Source organism: Peromyscus maniculatus, chromosome 7, assembly GCF_049852395.1.
Source record: "Peromyscus maniculatus bairdii isolate BWxNUB_F1_BW_parent chromosome 7, HU_Pman_BW_mat_3.1, whole genome shotgun sequence".
NCBI lineage: Eukaryota > Metazoa > Chordata > Mammalia > Rodentia > Cricetidae > Peromyscus > Peromyscus maniculatus.
The window spans coordinates 105,682,666-105,707,260 of NC_134858.1; the positions used below are offsets into that span (position 1 = coordinate 105,682,666).

Sequence of the window (24,595 nt, forward strand, 5' to 3'; positions counted from 1 at the left end):
TGCTAAGCATATTATCTTATTTTTCTATGCCAAGCAGGCATTAGGAAACAATGAAGATCATCAAGAGTTAGGTACGGTGGCACACTCCTGTAACTCCACCTCTGATGAGGAAGCTTGAGTCTAGCTTGAGCTACGTGGTAAGATCTTATCTTCCATCCCTCATCAGGAAAAGACAGTGAAGGAGATAAAAATGACACATGTACCAGACTTTGGGGGTGCTCTAAGTCAGTCTTTCAAATAGAACAGTTTTTTTTTCCCAGAGCCCCTGAGCATGTGTGCATGTGCGTACACTGCTGTAAACTGAACTCAGGGCCTCACACATGCCAGACAAGTACTCTGCCCTGAGCTTCCAAGCAGAGAACATTGTTTTTGTTTTTGTTTTTTTTTTCCTCCTCTAAAGCATAAAGAAGGAAAAAACCTAGGAAGCTATTCAAAACATAATAATCCTTAATGATGTCCAACGGGCTACGGACCCATTCTTATGGAGGCTGAATCATCATGCCCCTGGACTTGGCAGCCAGCGATGGGAATACTCACTTCACAGTCACGTGGGTACATGGCTCTTGAATCTAGTATGGTGCCTGCATCACTAGCCCCGTTCCTACTGGAGCCTGCCCCCCATGGTCAGGCTGAACATGCAGAGAAGCGCTCTGGGGTGAGGGTCCCCCTCCACACCCTGGCTCTGTATGGGAGCTGCTGTTATCACATCTGGACAGAGACGCCTGCAGCCTTGGCTGGTGTCCCCCTGCTGTGTTGTCCTGCACCCTTCTTTGAACAGAGGATGTTCAAAGGCTCTAAGATCTGCCCACAGGATAGACTCTGCCCTTGCTTATCCCTCAGACCCCATGAGCCAGGCATTCTAGGAAAGACTGTGTGTCCCATCCAATGGAGAAGACACTGGTGAGCCCCAGGGGACAATCCGTCCCTCCTGACAGGGTCCCTTAGGTTGCATCTACCTCTAGGCCTGTGTCCAGATGTTTCCTGTGGCCACAGGGCTCCTGGCTGAAGTCAGGTACCTAGGGCCCATGGGACTCGGGAAGCCCCCCTCTGCTGGCTGGCACGGCTGTGGGCCAAGCAGCCACCAGCTTGAAGAAATTCTTTCTTCAGGGCTTTCCCAAGCTGGCAGTTGCCTTTCAAGTTCAAACTGGATTTTTCTTGCTGTCGTTTCGCTGGTGGCCTAGCCCGGCGCAGGGTCTTTCCTAATGAGGGTTTGGTGCCAAGGCCTGGGCACTTCCATGCCTCTAGGCTGTAGCCGATTCAGGCCTGTGAGTTGCAATGGGCAGCTTCCCAGTCCCACTTGGGCCAGGATACCTGGGGCTGCCCTGCCTCCTTGAAGTCCCTGCCTTGCCTTGAATTTCACTCTCCCTTAGCTACTCAAGACTACCCCGACTCCACTGAGCCTTACTAACCTACCTTTATTCATAGAGGTGTTTATTATCAATAAAAAGAACAGCCCTGCAAAGGAAAGAATCCCTGCGCTTTTGTCTCTAGCTTCAAGGCGTCGACACAGGGTGGACCAGCAGCCTAGGAGCTGGTGGCGGATTGCAGGGCCCTTTCCTGAGGCTTCCGCAAGGCTCGGCTGCCCCCAGCTCAGACCCTCTCTGGAGCTGCTGGGGATGCACCTCACGTTGCCTCCTTCCGCAGGCTTCTCTCTGTCCCATTTCCTGGGGCCCTCATTAATTCCTCCCCACCTCACCCCGTGAGAAAGCAGGTCTGTGCTGAACTTGGCCCCGGCCCAGAGCTGGGTCTGAGCATGCCACTGGTTGGTCTGAGAGGCAGGAGGTGGGGTGGGGGTGGGGGTGGTCTTGCTCAGTCCCCTCTCTCAGGCAGGCAAGCAGACGGGAGAACCCCAGTGCCATCCGTACCCTTATTGACCCCTACCCTATTTCCCAGAACCCCGAGGACTATGTAGACCAAAAACATAAAACACGGTCAGTCTTATGTATAATATTTATAAAAGGCCAGCCTCCCCACCTCTGTGCCAGTGTGGCTCCTGGGGTCTTTGACTCCCAGGGGCAGGATACTCTGGGCCCAGCCTCTCCTCTCCTAGTAGCGGAATGTAAGTCATGGCCCAGGTGTGAGGTGTGGGAGTCCCAGCCTCCCCAGGACTGGTAAAGGTCCACAGCAGGGATCTCTTGGGGTGCATTCCATCCTCAGCAGAACCTGCAGACCCCAGATGCGGGGTAGGATAGGGGCTCCCTCCGTGAAGGAGATGCGAAAAGAGGACAAGAGTATCCTAGATTTGGGGCCCAAGTGTTGGAAAGGGGGCTGTGAGATCAGCAGGCTGGGGGAGACGAGCCCTCTGGGTGCAGACTGTGGCTTCCCAGCAGGCCTGGGGGATGTCTTCAGGCCTGGGCTCTGGCTCTGTGTGCCCCTACAGCCTGTGTGACCTCAGGAGGTGGCTGCTGGGCCTCAGTGTACACAGCTGTGGGAGGAGGGTGGAGGGTTTCGGTGGGATCTGAGGCAGCAGCCCCACCCTGTTCCTAGCTCAGGAAGCCCCCGCAGCTCTGGAGCCCAGCAGGGGGGTGGTCCAAGGGCCTTGGTCCTGGCTCTTCAACAAAAACCTTCCAACGGAGAGGATATGGGTGGAGCCAAATGCCATAGTATTTACAGTGTCTCTCCCCTGTCTTTCTCCCCTTAAGAGCCCCTGGGCTGGAGAGTGAGGGCGGGGTGCTGGGATGAATAGACAGAACAAGACCAGAGTCCTCCTAATGATTTCCACCGTGCGGGTTGGTCCCGGAGGCCCAGTCAGTGATGATGAAACTCAAGCTCATGGTCATCAACAAGAAGCCAACCACAGCAAAACAAAGGGCCTGTTAAGGGTCAGAAATGAGAGAGGCCCGAGATAAGGACAGTTCCTTCATCCCTGCCCCAGCCCACCGGCTTCCAGGCCCCTCGTACCAGGATTTTAGGGGTGGATCTTGCAGGCTCCTTCTCGGTGGGCACGATTCGGAAATAGAAGATGGCGGGAAAGATGAAGATGAGGCACGGAGCAGATGTGGCACCTGCAAAGAGCAGAGCAGAGTCACAGCTGGCTCACAGCTGGCCAAGGTCTGAGGCAGACTCCGTGAGACCAAGCATTCTTAACCGGGAAGGTGCACCAGTCTCTGTGTTGGGAGAGCTCTGCCTGATCCCAGGGGAGCCCACCAGCCTTCCCCCATGTTCTCTATCCACCAGGCTGCAAGGCTGAAGGTGCTGGCGGGTGAGGAAAACAGAAGTGGATGAATGAAGCCGACAATGAAGGAAAGAGACTTGCTACAGGATAAAGCCTTAAGGGGCCTGGGTTCCTAGCAGCTTGTTAGAATTTGGATCTCCAAATGCTCTCAGAAGGCCCAAGTATTTGGTGGTGTGCTCTCTAAGAGGGTCCAGTTGGGGCTCTCAGTTTGGAAGGACCAAACCTTGAGGAGGTGGAGCCTTGAGGGAGGTCCTAAGGCGTTGGGATTAACCCTTTAAGGGGCTTGTAAGGCTTTGATCTGTCCCTCTTTCCCTTTAGTGCTTGACCACGGGGTAAACTGTTTTGTGCTGCCACACACCTCTGTCCTGATGGATTATCCCACTACAAGGCTATCCCAGGAGAGCCTCAAACTATATACCCAAGAACGACCTTGGACTCCTGGTTTTGCTGCCTCCACCTTCTCAATGCTGGGAATATAAGCACGGGCCACAATACCTTGTTTATGCACTGCTGGACTCTAACCCGGAGCACCATACACTCATGGCCAGGCCAACACTGCTAAGTTGTGTACCCTGAGCCTTTTCCCTCTCTTGATTTAACTCTTACATCTATTGTTTTCTGTATCTGTAGGCATGTGGGTGCACGTGTGCCACCGTACACACATGGAGGACGGAGGACAACTTGTAGGAGTCAGTTCTCTTCTTCCAGCATGTTCCATGGGGATCAAAGTCAAGTTGTCCATGTTTGGTGGCAGGCACCCTTGCTCACTGAGCCATCTCACCAGCCCTGGTTATTCTCTTCGTAAGTTAATAGCTTTGGTGGTTCTGTTACAGCGATGAAGAGCTAACTGGACTAACACCAAGTTCCCCAAGAGACTCTTCCATCACTTCAACAATGCATTTCTGTCTGCTGATTTCAGTTTGACGCAGACTTGGAACATAGGGAAGCAAGAGTCTTTTCAAGATATTCACAATTCTCGGCACCCAGATCAGTGAGGCAGACAAAGAGTTGGGTCAAGGAGTCAAACTTGGCTCATCCCAAAGATGTTTCAGAATTGCCTGATTTTCCAGCTCGAAACCTCAGCTGGGGTGGGACCGTGGACGCCAAGCTTGGAGTCTGACATCTCACCCACCGCGGCTCTTATGTTCCTTTAATCTCTCTGGATTTTGGTCTCCCCATGTGTAAAATGGGGGTAAGACATTACGAGAGCTTTCGTTTTTTGTCAGAAGTATCTCACTATGCCTCCGGGGCTGGTCTTGAACACTTGGACTCAATGATTCTCCTGTCTCATCCTCTCAAGCTAAGATTACAGGCACACACTACCATGCCCAATCCAAGGAGGTCCTTTATGAAGACTTTGGCACCAGGGTCCGTCCCATTATCTATTAAAGAGGACCGACTCAGTGGTTTTGAGCCTTCGAAATGGACTGCAATAGCTTTAAGGTCAAGAGTTCAGGTTGGAGGCTAAACCCTGTGCACAGGACACAACTATCACGTAAATGTAGGGTATGTGCTGAGGGCTCTACCAGGATGTGTAGACGTGAAATTCTCTGGCATACAATCCCGTTCCTATAGCAGGGCCAGACTCTCACCAATGATTCCAAAGATGCCCAAGATGTTGGGGGCGAAGATAACCAGCAGGTTGATGCACGTAAGCAGGCCAGTGGCGATGAGCACGTGCCGCAACCAGCTGAACTCCTGGTTCTGGAACAGCATCTGCTGGATGGCGCGTCGTACCTGGGCAGGTGGGACGAGCCATCAGTCTGGTGGCCCCCATTAGACCCTCCCTTCTGCTGGCCCAGTCGCCTCTCCGCCGGCTCACCGGGAACAGAACGATTGGAACGGTAAGTGTGACTGCTATCAGCACGGCCACGCGCACACACAGGATCAGCACGTCGAACGCGTCCACCTTGTTGTAGGTGTGCAGCAGCTCCGACTCCACCCTGTCTGTGGCAGGCAGGGAGGGTGGTCAGCAGGCCAGGGGGCGGCGGACCCTGACGCTGTGGGGAGTGGCACTCAGACTCACCTCCACAGCTGCAGGACACAGTCAGGCATCACTAGTGAGTGCCTATAGTATTCAGGGCACTCCGGCCACTGACCAGCCCTTGCCTCCCAGCCTGGCCTCCGATCCCACCCATGCTGATCCAGCCATACCGTAGAAGGTGAGGTAGCCGAAGAGGGCAGCCAGGAAGTACATGACATACATGACAGCAATGGACAGGTTGGAGATGTGCTGCATCTTCCGCTTCGAGGGGCTGCAGGCAGGTAGAGAAGGATTTGGGGGACAAGCTGAGCCACCCTGTGATAACTGTATATGTCCAAGGCTCGCTCTGGCACCACATTCCTCTACTCAGCGGTGAGAAAGTCTCCTTCTTGCCCCTAATTCCTACTCTTTTTTTTGTTTTGTTTTGTTTGTTTTTTTGAGACAAGGTTTCTCTGAGTAATAGCTCTGGCTGCCCTGGAACTCGAACCGTAGACCAGGCTGGCCTGGAACTCACAGAGATCCACCTGCCTCTGCCTCCTGAGTGTTGGGATTAAAGGCGTGCATCAACACTGCCCGGCTCCTAATTCCTACTCCTATCAACCACGGCGATCTTCAGTCTGGTGACCTGGGTCTTGTCCCCTCTCCCTCCAGACACATATCTAAGACTACACCTGTTCTCTCCAGGCCATCAAGGCAGCTACCATCCCCCTCCCAGCCACAGACACCTACTCTTTGAGCTCTGTATATATAGGCAGCACCTCAGGGTGGCAGACGAAGGCAAAGGCCATGATGGGGATGGTGTATGCTGTCTGGAGACACAGAGAGGTATGTCAAGGCAGCCCTCCCACCCGAGACCCTCTCCCCACTTCCCTGGCCTGGCGTGGCCTGTTGGAACCTGTGAGTTTAGTGTGAAGTAGTCTGGGGCACAGAAGGCCGCAGCCTCAGGCTCATCGTGCAGCTGCGCCTTCTCCTCCAACATCACCATGTGGCTGGAGTTGCCTGTGGCATTGACCAAGATGTGCAATGGGCAGGGAACTTGGAACTTCTTGTAGATGACCTGGGGTGGGGAAGCGTGAGAGCGTCAGTGTCAGGCTGCCTGCAGAGTCACTCTGAAGCCATATTCAAGATTAGAAGGGCTTCCTCCTCACTCCGGCTTCTTCCCGAGAGGCCCTGCTCCGCCCCCTCCCCTCCGCCCCCACAGAGGACTTCCTTTGGGCTCTTTCCTGACCAACATGGAGGGTGGCTCACTGCGATCAAGAAGAACACCATGCAGCTGAGGGAGAAGCCACTGGAATAGCCTAGGTAGCCTGCCAGAGAGGGAACCAACCGTGAGACTCGGGCCTCCTGTGTGTCCCCTCCCAACCCGCTACCGGCGGACCCTGTTGACTCACCGAGCTGCCGCATTAGAGCTAGGGGCAGAATGATGGTGACAGAGACCAGGATCACAAGGTAGTTGCCATTCATGTACCACACCCTGAAGGAGTAAGAGTGGGAAACACAGTCAGAAGCTCCTCAGCTTGAGGTGGGGTCACCTGCTTCTCCCTGTTGGGGGCACCGGTGATGCCGCACTGTGTCCCCTGACCAACATTAAACCATAACCCCAAGTCTTCCTGAGCTTTCTCTGAAACGGGGGAGGGGTGCTCATTGTCACACTCCTGAGGAGGTGAGCTGGCCCTGGGGCACGGCTCCTGTGGGTCCGCTTATGACTGCAGGTCTGGGCAGCCTCCTAAGGGAGGATGGAAGGCCCCGGCTCAGGAAGGCTCTGTGTTTTTCTTGGGGGTCTCAGGGACTTGCCAATAACTTGTGGCCCCTGTGGTCTTTCTTGGCACCTGCATCTTGTATTATGCTGGCCCTCCTCTCTTCTAAAAATGAACGTGGGGGCATAGACAAGGGCAGGAGGGCCCGGGCCGCTCACTCTTCTAGAGCAGGTTCAAAGGCATATTCCTTGGCGGCAAAGGTCCCTAAGACCTAGGTAGGGAATCCTAATTCTCTCTCCCTCTCAGCACTGTTCTCAATCATGCAGCCCCTTTGCTTGAGGGCACCGGGTGGTCAGGAGCAGGGTTAGTCTCTCCTCATTCCCCTCAAACACAAAGCAAGGTTGATGCCCAGCCGGTGCCGGCTAAGTAGTAGGCACCCCCACACATGCCCTGGACTTAATCTCTTGGTAGTGGCGGGGGGTGGGGGGTGACCCCATGGTCAGGAATAGCAGTGCTTAGAGCTAAGCCTGAGGCCCTTCTGCTCATGTGCAGGGTCCTGGGTCACGTGGACCCCAGCTTTCTAGCTCTAAAAGTCCCCCCTGGGGTTTCCCTGGATGTCGCACACACAAACAGGAACCGAATGTGGCTCTCTGGGTAGTTCTCTGCTCTCCATCAGCCACACTTCTGCTTGGCTATCTGGCTATCAGGCTAGCTGGGCACCCACTGCTCCCCGCCCGCGTTCCCCAGGCTCACGGGCTCGGGTTCTCCAGATTCAGGAAGGTCTGTATGACGAGAGGCAACTCAGACTTGATGATGTACAGGTAGCTGGACATGGCTGGGGGAGAAGGCAGGGGGACAGCTGCTGAGGTCCGCGGAACCAGCCAGCCCCTTCTGCATCCCACTGCCCCAAGCACCAGCCTCACCTCCAATGTTCTGCAGTGTGATGGCCAGGGCCGCCGCCAGCTTCCCTGGGGTCCCAAAGGCACGGTAGCCCAGCTGTTCGTAGGCACGGATGCCTGTAGAAACCGGATGTCAGGATAGCCAGGGGAGCCTGGCCCAGCTCACCTCAGCCCTGCCCCTCTGCAGGCCGGCAAGAGGCTGCTCACCCACGATCCCTGAGGACTTGAGGAGCAGGTGAATGGAGTAGCTAGACAGCAGAGCAACAGCTGTCAGGAGGAACCTGGAGACCATGGAGGAAAAGAGGCCATTGGAGCTTGATTGGCAGGGAGTGATGAGCTCAAAGAGGCTGGGGTGGGGAGAGGAGTCCGGGAGGCAAATGGCTGAGGAGCGGGTGCCAGTCAGGAGACTCCAGAGATATGAACAACCACTCTCTTTACCCAGGGAGCCACACGACCCAGGCGGGGGCCCTCTGGGTCAAGAGTGCCCTGTGCCTGGGCTCTGAGCACCTTCTTTTCTTGAGTCTTAGGGACAAACATGTTTTCCATTCAGGCTCCCAGGGCAGAGCCACCAAATCAAGGGCACGTGTGGCCACACAAGGCCTGGCCACAAGGGTTCTGTAAACGTAGAGGAACAGACTCAGGCCTGTAGGGCTAGCCTTGTGGGTTTGAAGAACAGGGAGGTGTATTTGTCTGGCTGTGGATGTTTTCGCAGCAGTGGCCTGGGTGCAGAGTAAGAAGTGCCCACCCACTGGATAGCGAGCTGGAAGGTCCTGGGAGGTCATGGCTGGCGGTTAGTTGCTTAGGGCTGTTTGCAGAGGCACTCACAGGAAAAGGATGATGCCAGTATTGGCCATGGCGTAGGCCAGCCCCAGGATGCCGCTGCCCATGATGGCATTGCTGAGGTTGAACACAGACATCCCAAACGAGGTCTTCCCCTCGAACTGCAGGTGGGATGGGGAAATGTGGCGAATCAACAACAACAACAACAACAAAAGGGGGGTATTGTGGCGTTCCCCCTCACTGTCCCTCAGCCTCCCACCGCTGCTGCAGAGCACCTCATCACTGAGTCCAACGTCCCCCCAGCCCCCCAACCCCCCCGGGTTGCCCGGCTCACATCGGTGAAGTGTGTCTCACTGTTGGAGCTTTTCTGAAGGAAGCCCTTGCCCTCGGCACAGTGCTGGGGGTCTTCAGCTCTGCAGGAGGAGGACAGCGCACGGGACTCGGCTCCATCCCCGTGCCCTGCACCTCCCCCCAGTGCTTCTCCGAGCTGCCGCCAGGTCCCCCTCCCACTCACCTCTGAGTGTCTGTTGTGGGCATGCCCACCGGCAGCAGCCCCTCCAAGTGTTTGCCGTTTGGCACCAGCTCCACCATCTCCGTCTGTCGAGGTATCTCCATGGCTCCGAGGACCACCAAGGGGCTCTGCTCTCACGCCAACACGGTCAGAGGTCTGTGGGGCCATCGGTCCCTCTGGTTATCTTGGGGACCGTGGTCTAGTTTCCCCACAGGAAGCCAGTGGCCATAGTAGAGCTCTGAGAGGGGTCACTCAGGACAGGCAGGCACATGAAAGCTCACCGGGACCTGTCTCTTCCTTGGGATCTGCTTTTGGGGTGTGGAGTAGAGCTTGCACACCTGAGCTCCTAGGACGCCCTGATGAGACAACTCATAAAACACCAGTCCCTATATAGACAGTCCAAGCAAGCTCTTAGGGCCTCAGTTTCTCTTCCTGCAAAGCGAGGGTCATTGGGTGATCTGAGTCCATAGCCGAGTGGCACCAGAGGCCCTGAATGCTAAGCCCTAGGTCCTGACCCCTCTCTGCATGTGCATCTTGGAGTGAATCCCCTTCCTCACAGTAGTCCTGGGACACAATTTCCTGAGCTGGTCCTGTGTGCCAGGGGCCTCCTGGCCAACCTAGAATGGCTCTGCCCGATGGCTGGAGGCCTTGGGAGAGGGTGAGGGCTGTGGGCCCTGTTCCCAGATGCCCGGCGGGCTCTGTTGGCAGTTGGAACAAAGGGCCCTCTGTGGGCTGAGAGCTGGCGCTGTGGACAGCAGGCGCAGAGGATGCCCCCTCCAGGGCCAGGAGGCCTGAGGCGGTGCTGGGGCTGGACACCTGGGCCTATCCAGCCCGGCTGTGGGGAAGGGCCCTCAGGGGCCCTTCCAGGAAATGGATGTCCTAGGGCACAGTTCTCTGGGCCACTTGGTCCTCATGCTCCTCACAGCCCTGGCCTCAGGACCACGCTTTCCTTCTAACATTGCTCTCTTGCCAGGGAGAGCCCCTAATCCCCAGGGCCTGCCATTCAAGCCATCCTCTGAACAGAGCCTTCATTTCCCTGGGCCAGGCGCTCAGGGCTTGGCTGGCTGAAGAGGAGCCCAGGTCATTGCTGGTGCTCCTTCTCTGGGCTTGGCTCAGCTGGACTGCAAAAGATCCAGCTTCCTCGCTCCCCACTGGGCACTGCCCAGACAACTCACTGGCCCCTCTCCCATCGCTGGGGCCAGGGGTTACCTACCGTGCCCAGAAGACGTCTGGGCAAAGTGAACCCAGGCTCTGTCAGGACATCTTAAAGACCAGAGTGGCCAGCAGGGGGGCTGAGCCGGAGTGGAGACCAGAAAGGGGTGTCTGTGCCAGGCAGGATAGATAGCCCGGGCCTGGGCCTGAGGTATAGCAAAAAAGGTATCCCAAATCCAGCACTGACTCCTCTCCCTACTCCATCCCCTAACGGCCTCAGGTCTCAGGTCGGCTTTGAAGTGGAAGCTACAAGAAGCTCAACAAGCACTCAGGATTGATCTTGATCCTGCAGGGAGCCAGGCTCAGGCCTTATGCCCCCACACCCTGTAGACATCCGTCTCCCATCACCCACTGGAGTACCTCACCCACTGCTCTGGCCCAGAGCTCAGAGCTCGACCCCTCAGCACTGGGGACTCCACACCAGGCACCATTACCTACCTCTGTGTCCCTGGCTGTGGATTTTGAGCTCCGGATCCTCCCGTCCCACCCACTCAGGACCCTGACAGTGTGGACCTCTCTCCTTGGACTCTCTTCCCCTACACCATCCATCATTCCCAAGGCTGCCCTCATGTTGCCCCTCTGCTGAGCTCTGTCTTCAACACCCCTCCCAGGACCTCACCTAGGTTGAAGGTACCACGGCCAGGTCTCCAAAATCCCTCCAGAGTACCCCCTGGCACTCAGTAGGTTGTCCTTGCTCGGTCCCCACCCTGGGCAAGCTGGGACAAGCCTTTGGAGCGTGCTGTGTCAGCATCTAGGCCAAGCAACCGTTTCTGCCATAATGACAGAGGCCCCCAGGGCTTGCCTGGGCTGGTGTGTGCAGGGCTTCATTCTGTTCTGGCATCAGGGTACCAGGCAGCCTGGCACTGGCTCCAGGGAGACTAAGTCCGTGGAATGGCTATGGGGGGTGTGCCTGAGGTGCTGGCTCTAGGCTCTGTCTCCTTTCAGGATGTGGGGCTAAAGTCTTTGGGGCCTGGCGGCTAATATTCATAACCAGTTATTGCTGGGTCACGGGCTGCCCTGAGATCCCGGGAAGGATGTAGAATATTTGTCCTTAAGTGATCTCCAATCTGGTAGAGGTGATACTCTTCATGTTCCATTATCCCCTCCCCCATCACCACTCTAAATCTCCCGCTACAACTGGATGTGAAACACCTTCTTCTGGGACTTTAAAAAGGAGGGGAGAGGGGTTGGGGATTTAGCTAAGTGGTCGAGTCTTTCCCTGGCATGCATAAAGGTCAGGTGCCATCCATTAAATGCCAATGCAAAAAAAAAAAAAAGTTAGGGGGGAGGGAGTTATCAAGGAAGGCTTCCTGGAGGAGGTGGTGTAGCTAGGCCTAAATTTCCAACAGAAGCTCCAAAGTGAGAAGCGAGGAAGAGAGCCTTAGGTAGAAGGCAAAGCATGGACTCTGAGGTGTGGTGTCAGCAGGTAGCGAGGGTGGGAGGGAGACTCTGTGGCTACAGACAAACCTTCCAGAGCCTTAAAGGCTAAGTCGGGGTCTGTGGAGGAGGTTTCAGGACTAGAGCCCCAGGTGGAGACTAGCTTTGACCCTCTAAGGGAGAGCTCTGATACTTCCCAAGGCTGCTGGTTCCTCTCTTACAGCCTCAACCCTCCTTTGCTTATGTTAGGGAGTCAGGGTAAACTCGGGAGAGAAGCCTGATGAAGGAAAGCTGACGAGCCAGTGCCATGGAGGTAAAAGTCCCTCGCCTGGATCAGCCTCACTGTGCAACATGGACAGAACACCCTCACCCAGGACCTCATTGTCCCCCGATATCTCGGGGTCCTGTGAGGCTAGACCAAAGCTGAGGACAGAATGGGGGAGATCTACGAGGCTTCACCTTCGAGAGCAGGCCATGGGTGTCCAAAGAATGGCCAAGCCTTAGGGTAGAGAGAGCACTGAGCCCTTGGGCAGATCATCAGAATGGCATTAGTCATGAGCGCAACGTGGGCCTGGGCAACGGACGGGTGGCCGACCCAGGCCACCACTCGGAGGCTTGTTTGTGCTGTGGGGAGATGGGAGGGGGCAGAACCGGCAGGCTGGTGCAGCAAGTAACGCCTGCCCACGCGGGCATCACAGAGCGAGAATTCACCAGGCACACCTCAGCAGGTGTTGACTTTGGCTAATTAAAGACTTCTAGGCCCAGGAATCCAGGCCAGGATGGGCTGGCTGCTTGCATCAGCCACTATGGGAACCACAGCTTTCTATCCTACATCACAGTCCCTCACTCCTGCTTTTCCCCTCAGTTCTCAGGGACCCCAGTGGGTTTGCAGGGGTGGGCCGGCTGAAAGGCGGACTGTGCTTCTCAGTTCTCAGGGACCCGAGTGGGTTTGCAGGCTGCAAGGCGGACTGTGCTTCTCCCAGTCCGGCAGCCATATGTTCTGATGGGAGTGTGGGTGTCATATGAAATTCCTTTTTATGGCCCAGGCTTCCTGGGCCTGGGAAGCCTTGACTTCAGCCCAAGGAAGACCGACCGGGTGAGAAGCAGACGGCGTGGAATAAAGGGTCACGGTGCCTCTCACTGAGGGCACCCAGGTCGGGAAGCTTTCCCTGGGTTAGACATTGTGACCTAGACAGCCACCTCTCTGCTGCCCTGCTTCTCCTAATTTTAAAGGGAAGACTCCATCCTGGGACAAAGAGTACGTTACTGGGGAATCAGGACACATGTTTGAATTTTAAGTCCCTAACACACAGCCGCAGTGACTGCTGGGAGACGCCCTTGCTGTAAGAGATCGAGGTTAGAACAGTCAGTCACCCCTCGTCCCTCCCCTAGGCCACAACTTCACATTTCGGTGGTAGAAGACCCCAGTCCCGAACCCACTACCTCATCATCCCACATACTAAACAGGAGAGTGCAACATGTGGCCAGTGTGTGTCTGGCACAGACGGCATGACAAGGCGCGTGTGCAAGAGCAGGCCAAGCCAGGGGAAGGTGATGGCCTGGGGCCCTGATACACTAGCCACCTCAATGCCTCCGCCGCTGCTCCTTGGCCCAGGGATCTGTAGCCTGTGTCTTGGTGTTCTGGCTATCCGGAAGCACCTAGGAGGATCTGAGAAGCCCAGCTGGGGCCGGAAGGTAGACTTTCCTGTGACAGGGTACATTTCCTAGACAACCAGCAGATGCTTACAAGCCACCTTGGCCTCATCTCCCACCTCAGCTTGGACCCTCCTTTGCTCAGGCTGGTTCTAAGAGCATGCGGCCAGAACCTCCTGGCCCGAGCTGGCCAGCCCCTCCTCCAGCTCCATTGCCAACTTGTTCAGAGGGACGTGCGGCCAGAGGTCCTGCTGAGGCAGAGGACAGGACATCACGTGACTGTGCCCCCCAGAGGCAGGGGAGACCCTGCGCCAGCCTGCCTGTCTTCCCCCTGCCGACCCGGAATCCCCTGGAGGTGGCCAAATATTTGGACAGCCGGACTCCTGGCCCCAAGGAAAACTGGAACACAGGCCTGGGGCAGTTTGGGACTCGCTGTAGACCCTGATGGGGGGCTAAAGCAAGGTCAGCTTGGAGGAGGGGAGACATTTGGTCAGGAGGATTGAGGCAGAGGGAGGGAGAGAGAGGAGAGATCTGAGGGGAGACAGTGCAAGAGAAAACATACACATTTCACATATGCGCCCATGCGTACTGATCTAGACAGACAAGCAGACAGACAGACAGGGGCCCAGGGAGCTAGAGAAACATGGGTGGATATACAGGGTCACAGACAAAAGAAAACAGAGAGAAACAAAAACCATACATAAGTAGACGGCTTGATATTCAGGCATGGAGAAAGAGACACTGAGGGAGGTAAGAAAGAGACAACCATCGGAAGGCAGAGATGGAGAGAAACAGTGGCAAGAGACAGCCAGCAAAAGACAGAGCCCCCCACACGTGGTGGCACCGACCTTAAGTCCCAGCAAGTGGGAGGCAGAGTCAGGAGGATCTCTATGAGTCACAGGCCAGCCTGGTCTATATAGCAAGTTCCAGACCAGCCACAGCTACGTAGTAAAACTGTCTTTAAAAACATAAAGACAGAGAGCCCTGGAAGAAGCAAAAAAACGGGAGAGGAGCCAAAATGACCATGTGTAGAGGAGGAGGCAGATGTGTGCCAGGCACAGTGGGTACCATAGGATGCCCAGGTAGAGCTCAGTTGGATCTCCATGAGGCCGCTACCGCGTCTTCAGCTCCCCATAAATTCAGGTTATGGCCCACCAGCCAGATGCAATGTTATCCAGGGGAGCCAAGCCCAGGGGGGTCATTAGATCAGGTTCTAGAAAATTCGGAGACCTCAAGGCTGGTGCCTGAGACTTATTTACCTGGATAATGGAAAAGACAAGCAGAAGCGCTGGCCAGTCGGGGTGACTCCCGTTGTCAGTGGCCACACACAGGTGCAGACGTGCTGGCTGAGGGGCTGTGCACAGGACGTGGCCCGCAGAGCGGAAATCCAAAGCCAAGCAACTCTAGGCCACCGGCAGGAAAGCCCTCCTTCCCCTTGACCCCCAGAAGTGCTGCCTGGCCCGTTAGAGCTCCCACCCGCCCCTCCTCTGCCTGTCTTCCCATCCAAAGCCCAAAGCCCATCTCTTCCACCCACGGCGCTGGGAGCGAGACACGTAGTAGGCGCTCAGTCAACATTATTGAGTGAACAGAGCGGGTTCAAAGCCCTCTGTACGTTCTCAGTCCAGTGTACCTGCTCTGTGGCGCCTGGTCCTTGGCGATGGCTCCAGGAGAACTCTTCCCCCAGGGCCCCTTCCTGCCTCAGCATAGACTATACACACACCCCAGCTGTCTGTGCACACAGATGCCTAAACTGCATCTCCCTGGCAGGCGCTTCCTTGCAAACACACCCAGCCCAGACTTCCAGGTGATGGAGGCTTCATTCAGCTTCCTCTCTTTTCCAGGTCCAGTCTAGAGTTCAGGATCTACCTGCCTTCACTGCGCCTGTTTCTCCACTTGAGTGGGGGCTCTAAGGCCACTCTCTAGGCCAGTGACACAACTATAGGAATAACCAGTTCTTTCCAGCTGGCTATCCGGAGCCTTGGACTGTGGCATACAGCAAGCTTGAGACAAGATCGGCACTCAACAGGGATGGCTTGAGAGGGCAGTGAGGAGAGAGGTTCCATGGACTCGGGCAGAATAAAACTCTGAAATACATGGTCTCATCCTTCCTAGAGACGGAGTCCCATACTCAAACCCAAGAAGTAAGAGATGGTCATGCCTGCCGCTCCGAAATGTGCCAGGCATGGCCTCATGCGCTCCGGATCCCTTCTACCGTGGGGCTTCCTGGGAAAGCTTTCCACAGCTGTGCGGAAGGTCCCTACTTCCCACCAGAGCCACCCTTGGGTTTATGTAGCTGTCTACCCCCACCCCCTGACACGCAGTGAGTGCTCCAAGGGACTGGCCTCCCTTCCGATAATAAGCCCCCATCACAGACTATGTACCAGGGGTCTCTTCTAGGACAATATAGTGGCGGGAAGTGGATGAAGTGCTAGAGGTCAGAACCGAACTGGTGGCCTAAAGGAAGAACGCACATGGCGATGTCCTCCATGGGACTCCTCGGGGCGCAAGGGCCTTTGATGTCGGCCCCCTTAGCATTGTGGGGAAGGCAGACCTGGATTCAGGTCTCCGGTCACGGGGTGGGGGGGTGCAGATTCTCACACGCCCCACTCTTGCCCCCCTTCTCTAGTGTAAACAAATGGGACGCATTCGCTGTAGCCAATGGAAGGGGCCGATCCAGCAGGGGCGGGCTCCTGAAAACTGAGTCTTGGGGCCCCCAGCTAGTTCTCACACTCGGGCCAGCCAGGTCCACAGGTGGAGAGGAGCGCCCATTGCGCCCCGCCCTCAGGCCAAAGAGCCAAAGGAACCCAGGGCAGGCGGTGCCGGTTGGTCCCACTGCAAATGACACCGGTTCTGGGGCCAGCATGTATCCCGCGGCCCCTCAGGCGTCCCGGCCCGATCTGCCCTCAAACTCTGCCCAGTGAGGCCGGGATAAATATACCCGATTGCCGGCGTGCCAGCCTCGGGTCTGCCTCTTAGGCGCCCGTCGGGGCAGCGCTCCAGCGTCTTCTCCCGGCCACTCTCTAGCTGGTGCCCGTGGGTCCTGACTCGGGAAGTCGGTCCACTGTCTCCTGAGCCTCAAACTAGGTGCCCTGTGGACCTAACCTCGGGGCTGCTGTCCCCTTGCTATCCAGCCTGACCCTGCCAAGAAGCGGAGTCGACGAGGTGCCCCTCCCAGCACGCTGGCACAAGCTTGGAGCTGGGTGCCTACCGGCAGGCTCGCAGACCTGTGCCTGTGCCCTGGAGCGCGCAGGGCTCTGCTCTCGGAAAGCTGGGACTCCTGCCCGGGTCTCGGGGTACGAGGAAAGCTGCCCAAAGCCCACGAGGGACTGGAGAAGGTATAGTGGGCTCGACCCGCACAGAGCCCCTGGGCTGGTGGCTCTATAACCCCGGCAGTACCTGGCCTCGTGGTGGGCACGTTCGGCGCTCCGCCCCGGAGAGTAAGATCCGCTCTGCTCCAGGCTGAGAGCTGGGTTGCAGCAGCAACTGCAGCCGCAGGGGATGAAGGGTGCCCGGCCCCGCCCCTGGCCCGCCCCCGGCCCGCCAATCCCTGGCTGCCCGAGGGAGGAGGGGCTGGTCCGGGGAGGAGCGGGGGCCTGGCCGGCTTGTCTCAAAGGGGCAGTCTGTGCCCTCGGTGCCCTCGGAGCCTGTAGGTGGGAGAGCCTGGGTGGGGAGGGGTCGCTTGAGCCTTGAAGGATCGGGGCGTTGGTTCAGGTCAAACCAGAGATCTTGGTGAGGATTGTAGCTGCCCTGAACCCCTGAAACACTTTGCCTACATCTCTCTAAACCTCAAGGGATCTTCAACCGAAAGGAGTGGGAACACCGCAAGGCTTAGCTTCAGTGAGGGGCTTTAAAAGGACGACTTTCAGACTTGACGCCCGGTCACCTTTGCCTGTTAGTGGTGGTCAGAGCGGGGAGAGGGCCTGTCTGAATTGGTTTTTTTCTTCACCCCAGAGAGTCAGTATCCTTGAGGCTGAAGCAGACATGGCCTGGGACAGCGAGGACACGAGGGCAGTAAGGGGTATTGTTTTGCCTCTTTTCTGGCCTTGCCTGCCTATGGCCTCCATTCTGTTTCTGAGATTGAGTGACAGCTGTCAGCCTGCCCGTCAGAAGCGGGGGCAGGACTCTGAGGAAGGGACTTTAAGGAGGACTCCTTGGCTGGCAGTCAGTGCCACCTCTTTCTGCTTCCCACCTAGAACTCTGGTGCTCAGAGGAAGGTGGTGTGTAGGCAGCTGGGGGCGGGGTGGGGGATGGGGTGTTGACTTTCAGGATAAGGGGGGGAACGGAACAGCTGTGCCCCTTGCTTCTCAGCCACTGGCTCTGATCCGATTAATTCCATGGCCTCTGCTGTTCCTTTCCAAGCTGGACTTCTCTGTCATATCTACCTCCTGATGTCATCTCTCCTTCCGGATGCTGTGGAGACCTGCAGAGACCAGGTCTCACCCCTTTTCTGCCCCAGGCTGAGAGTCAGGACTCCTCAAATCTAGAAGTCCTGGATTCCCTTCTTGCTGACTCATAGCACCACCACAGCCAAGCCCAAGCGTGCCTCAGTTTCCCTCTGTCTCAAAAGGAAATGGCTGTCTTTCCCTCTGGCCAGAGATAAGTAAGTGAAGAGAAGGCTGGAAGCCATGGACTTAGGACTGACTAGGTGCTGGCTAGGAGGGCCAGCGAGCTGGGAGACTAAGCAAAACAGCGTGAGATGGTGACCACCCCAGAAAGTCGAGCCCACACTTCCGGTAGCCAGATGGCAGAAAGGAAAGCTTCTCATCCTTAGCTGAGGTTGACATAACTGCCAGACCAGAGCTTACCATGTCATGAAGAGATGTTAGATGCCCCCACCCTCTAAAACATCATGGGAAGCTAGGTAGAGTCGTACATGCCTGTAATCCCAGCCCTCCAGGCTGGGGGTTCGGGCGGGGGGGGGAATGGCATGAGACGGAACCTCCTTGGATACTCACAGGAGATATTTGTCAAGGGATAGTGTCACCAACTGGTAGTTCCTGAGGGTCCAGGCCAGCTCAAGGTTCTCAGCATGTGAATATTGAGGTCCTCGGTCCACACTGAACAGGAGCAGAAACTGGCTGAGCTGCTGTGGGAGGATTGGAGGCGAGTGTGATGAGGGGTTCCTGGGTAAGGCCAATCATGGCCTAGCTGGGGGAGGGTTAACTGTTTGTTGTTGCTGGGCCTGGACCCCTGCCAGGGTAAACAGAACTCTGAGGCCTTTCTCACCACCTGGGGAATCTCCCAGCCCAGGCCGCCTTAGCTGCACAGCCGGCCTAGGACGCCCTGATGGCTGCCAAGCACCTTCTCCCAGAGGTCTGAGGAAATGCCCAGCCATGTCACCACCACGTTGGTGGTGACTTCCAAGAGAGGGAGAGATTTGTCTGGGGCATCAGGCTAGACCGGGCCTCCATTCCCTCATCTCCACATCTCAAACACAGGCCTGAAAGACTGCCAGACATGTGGGATGGATCTTGGGGTCCTAGGATCACACAGACTCTCCTTCCAAGGTCACATTAACCCCCGGCTCTTCTCAGCCCTTGCCCATCCAGCCTCCAGCGAGGCAGCCTCTTCTCACCATATCCCATTCTACATGATTTCTCGAGACACTTTCCAACAGTCATGCCCTCTAACCTAGCCCTTGGATCTGTCTTCACCTCTAACCTAGTTCTTGGCTCCACAGGTTGCATGGATACCTGCAGGCTCCTCCCTTACACTGCTCCTGGTCAGCCATTCCTCCCCACATAGCCTAGCTGACCACACACGCCCCTAAGGTTCCTAGAACATGCCAGATTTCATGCTTCTGTGCCTCTGCCCGGGTGTTTCCCCACGCTTGAGATCCTCACAGTCTTATCTCTTTGGCCACTTCTGATTTGTCCTTTAGCACCCAAAGGTGATCACCCCTGGGAGCACTGCCCAGATCGACAAAGAACCAGCTATTCTGGAGCTTGCAGTGACCACCCCATCAACACCCCCTTCCCAATCCCAGCCTCAGCGTCTTCACATGCTCCCCAGAGGGCATCTTGTGAGAAGTGCCTTCCAGAATGAGTGCACCAGTGAGTGAGAGCCCAGTAGAGGAGCAGCCTGTGGACCAGACTCAGCCCAGGGGAGGGAAGGGACGTGCCAGGGCTGGAAGAGAAAGAGAACTCCAGGGAGAGACTGGCACACAACCGGATCAGCACTCGTAGGTTCCAGGCTGTGTGTAGGCGTGAGATACTTGTTAAGGAAACAGATTGGGGACTCAGAGGTTCATGGGAGAGGGGAATCTTGTTTGACACTCCAGGGTGGCAGACCCAGACCCATGCTCCTGATTACCCTGGCTCATTGTTTGGTGTCCAGGAGGCTGCTCTTTGGGCAAACAGAGTTGAATGTCACACTATAGAACATAGAAATACAGAAGTGACCCACAGGCAATCCTCCTACTTAGCCTTCCCCAGCTTGGGCCCTTAGAGCTGGTGGCCTCCCAGCCAAGGCCTGACTCTGCAGGTCTGGCATGCCTGTCCTCTCCCCTGAGATCCGGCCCCTAGCCTCTCTGGTCACTGAAGCAGCTTAATGAGCCCAGGTCACATGGACTGTGCTGCTGCCCATGGGAGGGCCCAGACTCGCAGTGGTCATCCAGCCAGGCCTTGACGTCAGTGGCATTAACCAGCCACTTGTCTAATCTCTGGTCAGTGGCCGGGCCAGGCTAGACCTGTCAGAGCCAGAGCTGAAGATCATGAGGGCCTTCAGGGACACTTTGAGGTTGTAGGGCAGGCAGGAAGGCTGGAGTGCACACAGCAAATGCCCCCCTCCATGACAGATGTGACCATGGTGCTCTCTCCGATCCTCTGTCCCGGACTGTGACTCAGGCATTAGGCACTCGCTGAGCTTCTTTCTTAGAGTGCATTTACACTGGTATGGAAAGTGGAGCTAAGCATTTCCGCCTAGGAGACTCCCCTCACACACAGGGCAGCTTGAGGGCAGGCAGTGTCCCCATCACACAGGACTCAGAAATGTTATCCTATCCCAGAGCCTGTGCTCAGGACCGTCTTTAGAGAGTGGAGTCAGATCACGTGTAGAGTTGAGGTTCTTCTCTACCCCTTACTCAAGAAGGCTTTCCCCAGCCGGGCAGTGATGCGTGCACATGCCTTTAATTCCAGCACTGGGGAGGCAGAGGTAGGCAGATAACCGTGAGTTTGAGTCCAGCCTGATCTACAGAGTGAGTTCCAGGATAGCCAAGGCTACACAGAAAAACCCTGTCTTGAAAAACAAAAACAAACAAACAAACAAAAAAAGGCTTTCCCCAAGCAGGGCCGCTATTTTTGCCTTTCTCGTTAATACACCCTCCTCCCAACATCTCAAATCCTAAAACTTACTGACCTCTGCCAGCTAACTCCTTGTCACTACCACTACCCTACCTTATCTTAAACAGCTTAGAGAGAGGGCCTCAGGAGAGGTAAACAGCTTCACCTCAATCAGCCCTAGACCACCCAGCAGATCACTCTCCCCTTCTCTCGGCTGTCCTCCCCTCAGGCTCCTGGACAGAACCCTCACAGCTGGCCACATGTGCCCTGGGCTCCCTAAGCCATGTAGCATCCCATGCACAGGCCCTAGTCCCCTCCCTCCCTCTCTTTAGTCCCCCACAGGCTCACAGTTGTTATGCCCAGATCGCGAGGACCCCCAAAAGACCACCATGGAGACCGGATGCCACATGTAAAAGCAAAGAGCCTTTATTTCAAGCTCTGAGGTTGGTCCCTCTGTCTGTCCGACACAACAGTGAGCAGAGAGCCCTGAGCTCAGGCGGGGCAGAGTTTTTATCATAGCAGAGGTTGGGGTGAGGGGATTTCCAGGGTCCAGGACCCTGATTGGCTGACAATTGTCTAGGGGTATCTGTAAAACAAAAATAGGTGTGTGCTAGACTCAAAGACATCTGGCCACCTTATCTAATGGTTGGAATGTTTGGGATGTCAGGTGCTTCCTCATCCCTGGGTAGATCCCTGGGTGGTATCAGCTTAAGGCTTTTCCTGGATCTGGGTGTTGCCTACCAGTAAGCCTGTCACAGAAGCTGTGTCTAGGCCCCTAAACCTGTCATGGCTGCTGTGTGGTCAAGCTATTTTGGGGCCTCTTCACAACAGTCCCCCTTTATCTTCTCTAGACTCTGCCTCCTGCCTAGTCACAAGGACCATCTGCCTCCTAGATTCCTTCCTCAAGCGACCACAGGTACAGACTCCGCACATCCGTTGCCTGTTTGTGGTTGAGGTATGTACTTGGCCAACTCTGCAGAGATCCAGACCCTGCCACTGGGCACCTTGCCTCATAGGCCCAGACTCTGGTGGATACCGAGGATTCTCTTTCTCCTGTGTCTCTCAGTTCCTCCTAGTCCTCCATGCTCAGGGAAATATGTGGACCCATATATATTTTTTTTTCTTTTCTTTTCTTTGTTTGTTTTTTGAGACAGGGTTTCTCTGTGTAGCTCTGACTGTCCTAGAACTCACTTTGTAGACCAGGGTGGCCTCGAACTCACAGAGGTTCTCCTGCCTCTGCCTTCTGAGTGCTGGGGTTAAAGGTGTGCACCATCATTCCTGGCTTTCCCTGTTTCTTTCAATAGAGCTTCATGTCATCCAGGCTAGACTTGAACTCACTTGGAAGTCCAGGCTGCCTTCAAAACCGTCGTGGCTTTGCTCTCCTTGTTTGGATCTTCTTTTGTGACACTCTCCCATACTTTGGGCTGACTTCAAACTCCCTGTGGATCTGTGGTGGTCCTGACCTCCTTCTCTTCCCAAATACTGAATATCCAGGCATGCACTGCCATACCCTGCTAAAATATGTTTGTTTTTTAAGTGTGTGTGCATAAACCTTGCATAAACATGCTGGCGATTACCTACATGCATGGCCACATTCAGCATTTAAAACGTCAGTGATTTTTTTTCTGAAGTATAGTTCGCAAATATCATTGCTTTTTGCCACTAAAACAGGGCAATAAAATGATAATAAATTGTGTTTTGTGTAGAAATAAAATATTTAAGATTCAAGTAGTTGTGGAGGTCTGTAGCCCAGTGACAGAGCGCTTGCTTAGCATGTGTGTAAGATCAAAACGAAAAGAAGGAAACGAAGCAATGATGTTTGGGCTCTGGCGCACCTCAGTGAGCACATGATCTAGAGTAGGGTACTAGGTTCAATTCCAGGCCCTGACAGAAACGACTAATATAATACTACTTTTGAGTTTCATTTATTTATTTGATTGGTTTTTTTTTTTCTTTTTTGGTTTTGGTTTTTTAGATAAGTTCTCACTCTGTAGTCCAAGCTAGCCTGGAACTAACTATGTAGAGCAGGCTGGTCCCTGGCTCTGCTTTTTAAGTGATGGGGTTTACATATAATTCTCCACTCCTGACATCAGCTTTCATTTGCTTTTGTTTTGTTCTGATTTGGTTTGGTTTTTCCAAGACAGGGTTCCCTGTGTACCTCTGGTCATCCTGCAACTCACTCTATAGACCAGGCTGGCCTCAAACTCACAGAGAGATCCACCTTCCTCTGCCTCCCCTGAGGGCTGGGATTAAAGACCTGGCTCTGACATCAGCTTTAAAAACAAATTTAAAAGGTATTTTTGTGTTCTGGCACGAATATAGATACAGATCTCAAAAAAAACAAGTGGTGACTGAGAATTCTTTAGCATGGACAAGACCCCAGGTCCAATGCCCAGACCAAGAGAAAAATGGGATGTTACACAAGGTCCAGGCATGGTAGTATGTGCATTCCCAGCACTTAGTAGGTACATTCCCAGCACTTAGTAGAGTAGGTGGAAGCAGGATTGCTAGTTCCAAGTCAACCTGGGCTACATAGTACATCCTGTTTCAAAAACTAAAGAAAAGCCTGTCGGCGGCGGTGGTGCACACCTTTAATCCCAGCACTCAGGAGGCAGAGGCAGGAGGATCTCTGTGAGTTCGAGGACAACCTGGTCTACAGAGTGTGTTCCAGGACAGCCAAGGCTAAGCAAAGAAACTCTGTCTTAAAAAAAAAAAAAAAAAAAAAAAAAAAAAAAAAAAAAAAAACAGCAACAACAACAAAAACCAAACCAAACAAAAGAAATTCAGGAACCAAGCAGGGGGGCACATGACTTTAATCTCAGCAGGCTGATTTCTGTGGGTTTGAAGATACTCTGGTCCACATGGTAAGTTCCAGGCCAACTGTCCAGACCCTGTCTCCCAAATATTTTTACAAGTCACAATCCAGCGTGGTGGCACACACCTTTAAAATCACACCAAGATGGCGGCTCAGTGGGCAAACCACTTGCTGGGCAAGCTTGAGTTCCATCTGCAGAACCCACATGAAGATGGAAGAAGAGAACTGACTTCTCAAAGCTGCTCACTGACCTTCACATCTGCACTGTGGTGCGCACGCCCCATATATACACACAATAGTAAATACATAAAACTTTAAAAAGTCAAAATTAATGCAAAAATTCACTGTGAACAAAATTATAAAAATTAAAGAAAGACATGCCAAACTTTATTGGAACCTGAAACATATCTGTTTATATATATATATATATATATATATATATATATATATATATATAGTTTGTTTGTTTGTTTTTTGTTTTTCGAAACAGGGTTTCTCTGTTACAGCTCAGGCTGACCTGTCCTGGAACTTGCTTTGTAGATCAGGCTGTCCTCGAACTCACAGAGATCCACATGCCTCTCCTTCTAGAGTGCTGAAATTAAGGGCATATGCCATCACTGCCTGGCATTTTTGCTCATTTTTGGTGGTGGTAGTGAAATACATATACCATAGAACTTACAATTTTAACCATTAACATTTTTATTGGTTATTAATGTGTGTGTGTGAGAGAGAGAGAGAAAGTGTGAGAGAGAGACAGAGAGAATGTGTGGGTGTTGATGCATGCACACTACGGCCTGTATGGAGGGTTAGAGGGCAATTTTGGGGCGTTAGATTTGCCCTCCCACCTTGTTTTTTAGGCAGAGTCTCTCATCTTTCCATGCCGAGTACTCACTCCATAAGCTCCCAGGCAACCCTCCTGTCTCCTGTCTTCATGCAGAAGTACTGAGATTGCAGATGGGAGCTTCTGCATCCAGCTTTTCCCAGGGCTTCCAGGCCAGCTCATCAGGCCTGTGCAGCAAGTGTTCTTACCCAGGGAGACTCCTCGCTAGCTGCATCTTAGCTATTCGTTTGTTTTGTTTTTTGAGACAGGGTTTCTCTCCGTGTAGCCCTGCCTGTCCTGTTCAGAGACGCGCCCGGGATTAAAGATGTGTTAGCAGCCGGCGCTCTTTAGTGCTGAGCCATCTCCCTCCAGTCCCCTGACTATTTTAAAAG

General features: G+C 54.5%; 1 protein-coding gene across 2 annotated transcripts; it reads right to left on the minus strand.

The window, feature by feature from the left end:
• Window positions 1-1,936: 1,936 nt before the first annotated feature.
• Slc38a3 (solute carrier family 38 member 3) lies at window positions 1,937-18,399 on the minus strand. Of its 2 annotated transcripts, none has more exons than XM_006978347.4 (16): window positions 18,244-18,399; window positions 9,050-9,202; window positions 8,870-8,948; window positions 8,581-8,696; window positions 7,963-8,036; window positions 7,780-7,872; window positions 7,610-7,691; window positions 6,551-6,633; window positions 6,408-6,466; window positions 6,055-6,216; window positions 5,889-5,968; window positions 5,330-5,430; window positions 4,998-5,122; window positions 4,768-4,912; window positions 2,902-3,005; window positions 1,937-2,813 (listed from the first exon to the last, which is right to left on the minus strand). In XM_006978347.4, exons 2-16 carry the CDS (start codon window positions 9,148-9,150, stop codon window positions 2,709-2,711), a joined length of 1,509 nt encoding a protein of 502 aa, XP_006978409.1. In that variant the 5' UTR covers window positions 9,151-9,202; window positions 18,244-18,399; the 3' UTR covers window positions 1,937-2,708. The 2 variants fall into 2 exon arrangements, with proteins under 2 accessions (XP_006978409.1, XP_015852535.1); XM_015997049.3 differs by lacking the exon at window positions 18,244-18,399 and adding an exon at window positions 16,685-16,820.
• Window positions 18,400-24,595: the final 6,196 nt, after the last annotated feature.

Excerpts from the sequence above, each read along its gene's own strand:
- Slc38a3 (XM_006978347.4), bottom strand. The coding sequence starts at position 9,150 with ATGGAGATACCTCGACAGACGGAGATGGTGGAGCTGGTGCCAAACGGC. Across the intron at positions 7,873-7,962 it reads CAAGTCCTCAGGGATCGTGG|GCATCCGTGCCTACGAACAG; the intron begins GTGAGCAGCCTC and ends CGGTTTCTACAG. Across the intron at positions 6,634-7,609 it reads AATCTGGAGAACCCGAGCCC|GGTGTGGTACATGAATGGCA; the intron begins GTGAGCCTGGGG and ends TTACTCCTTCAG.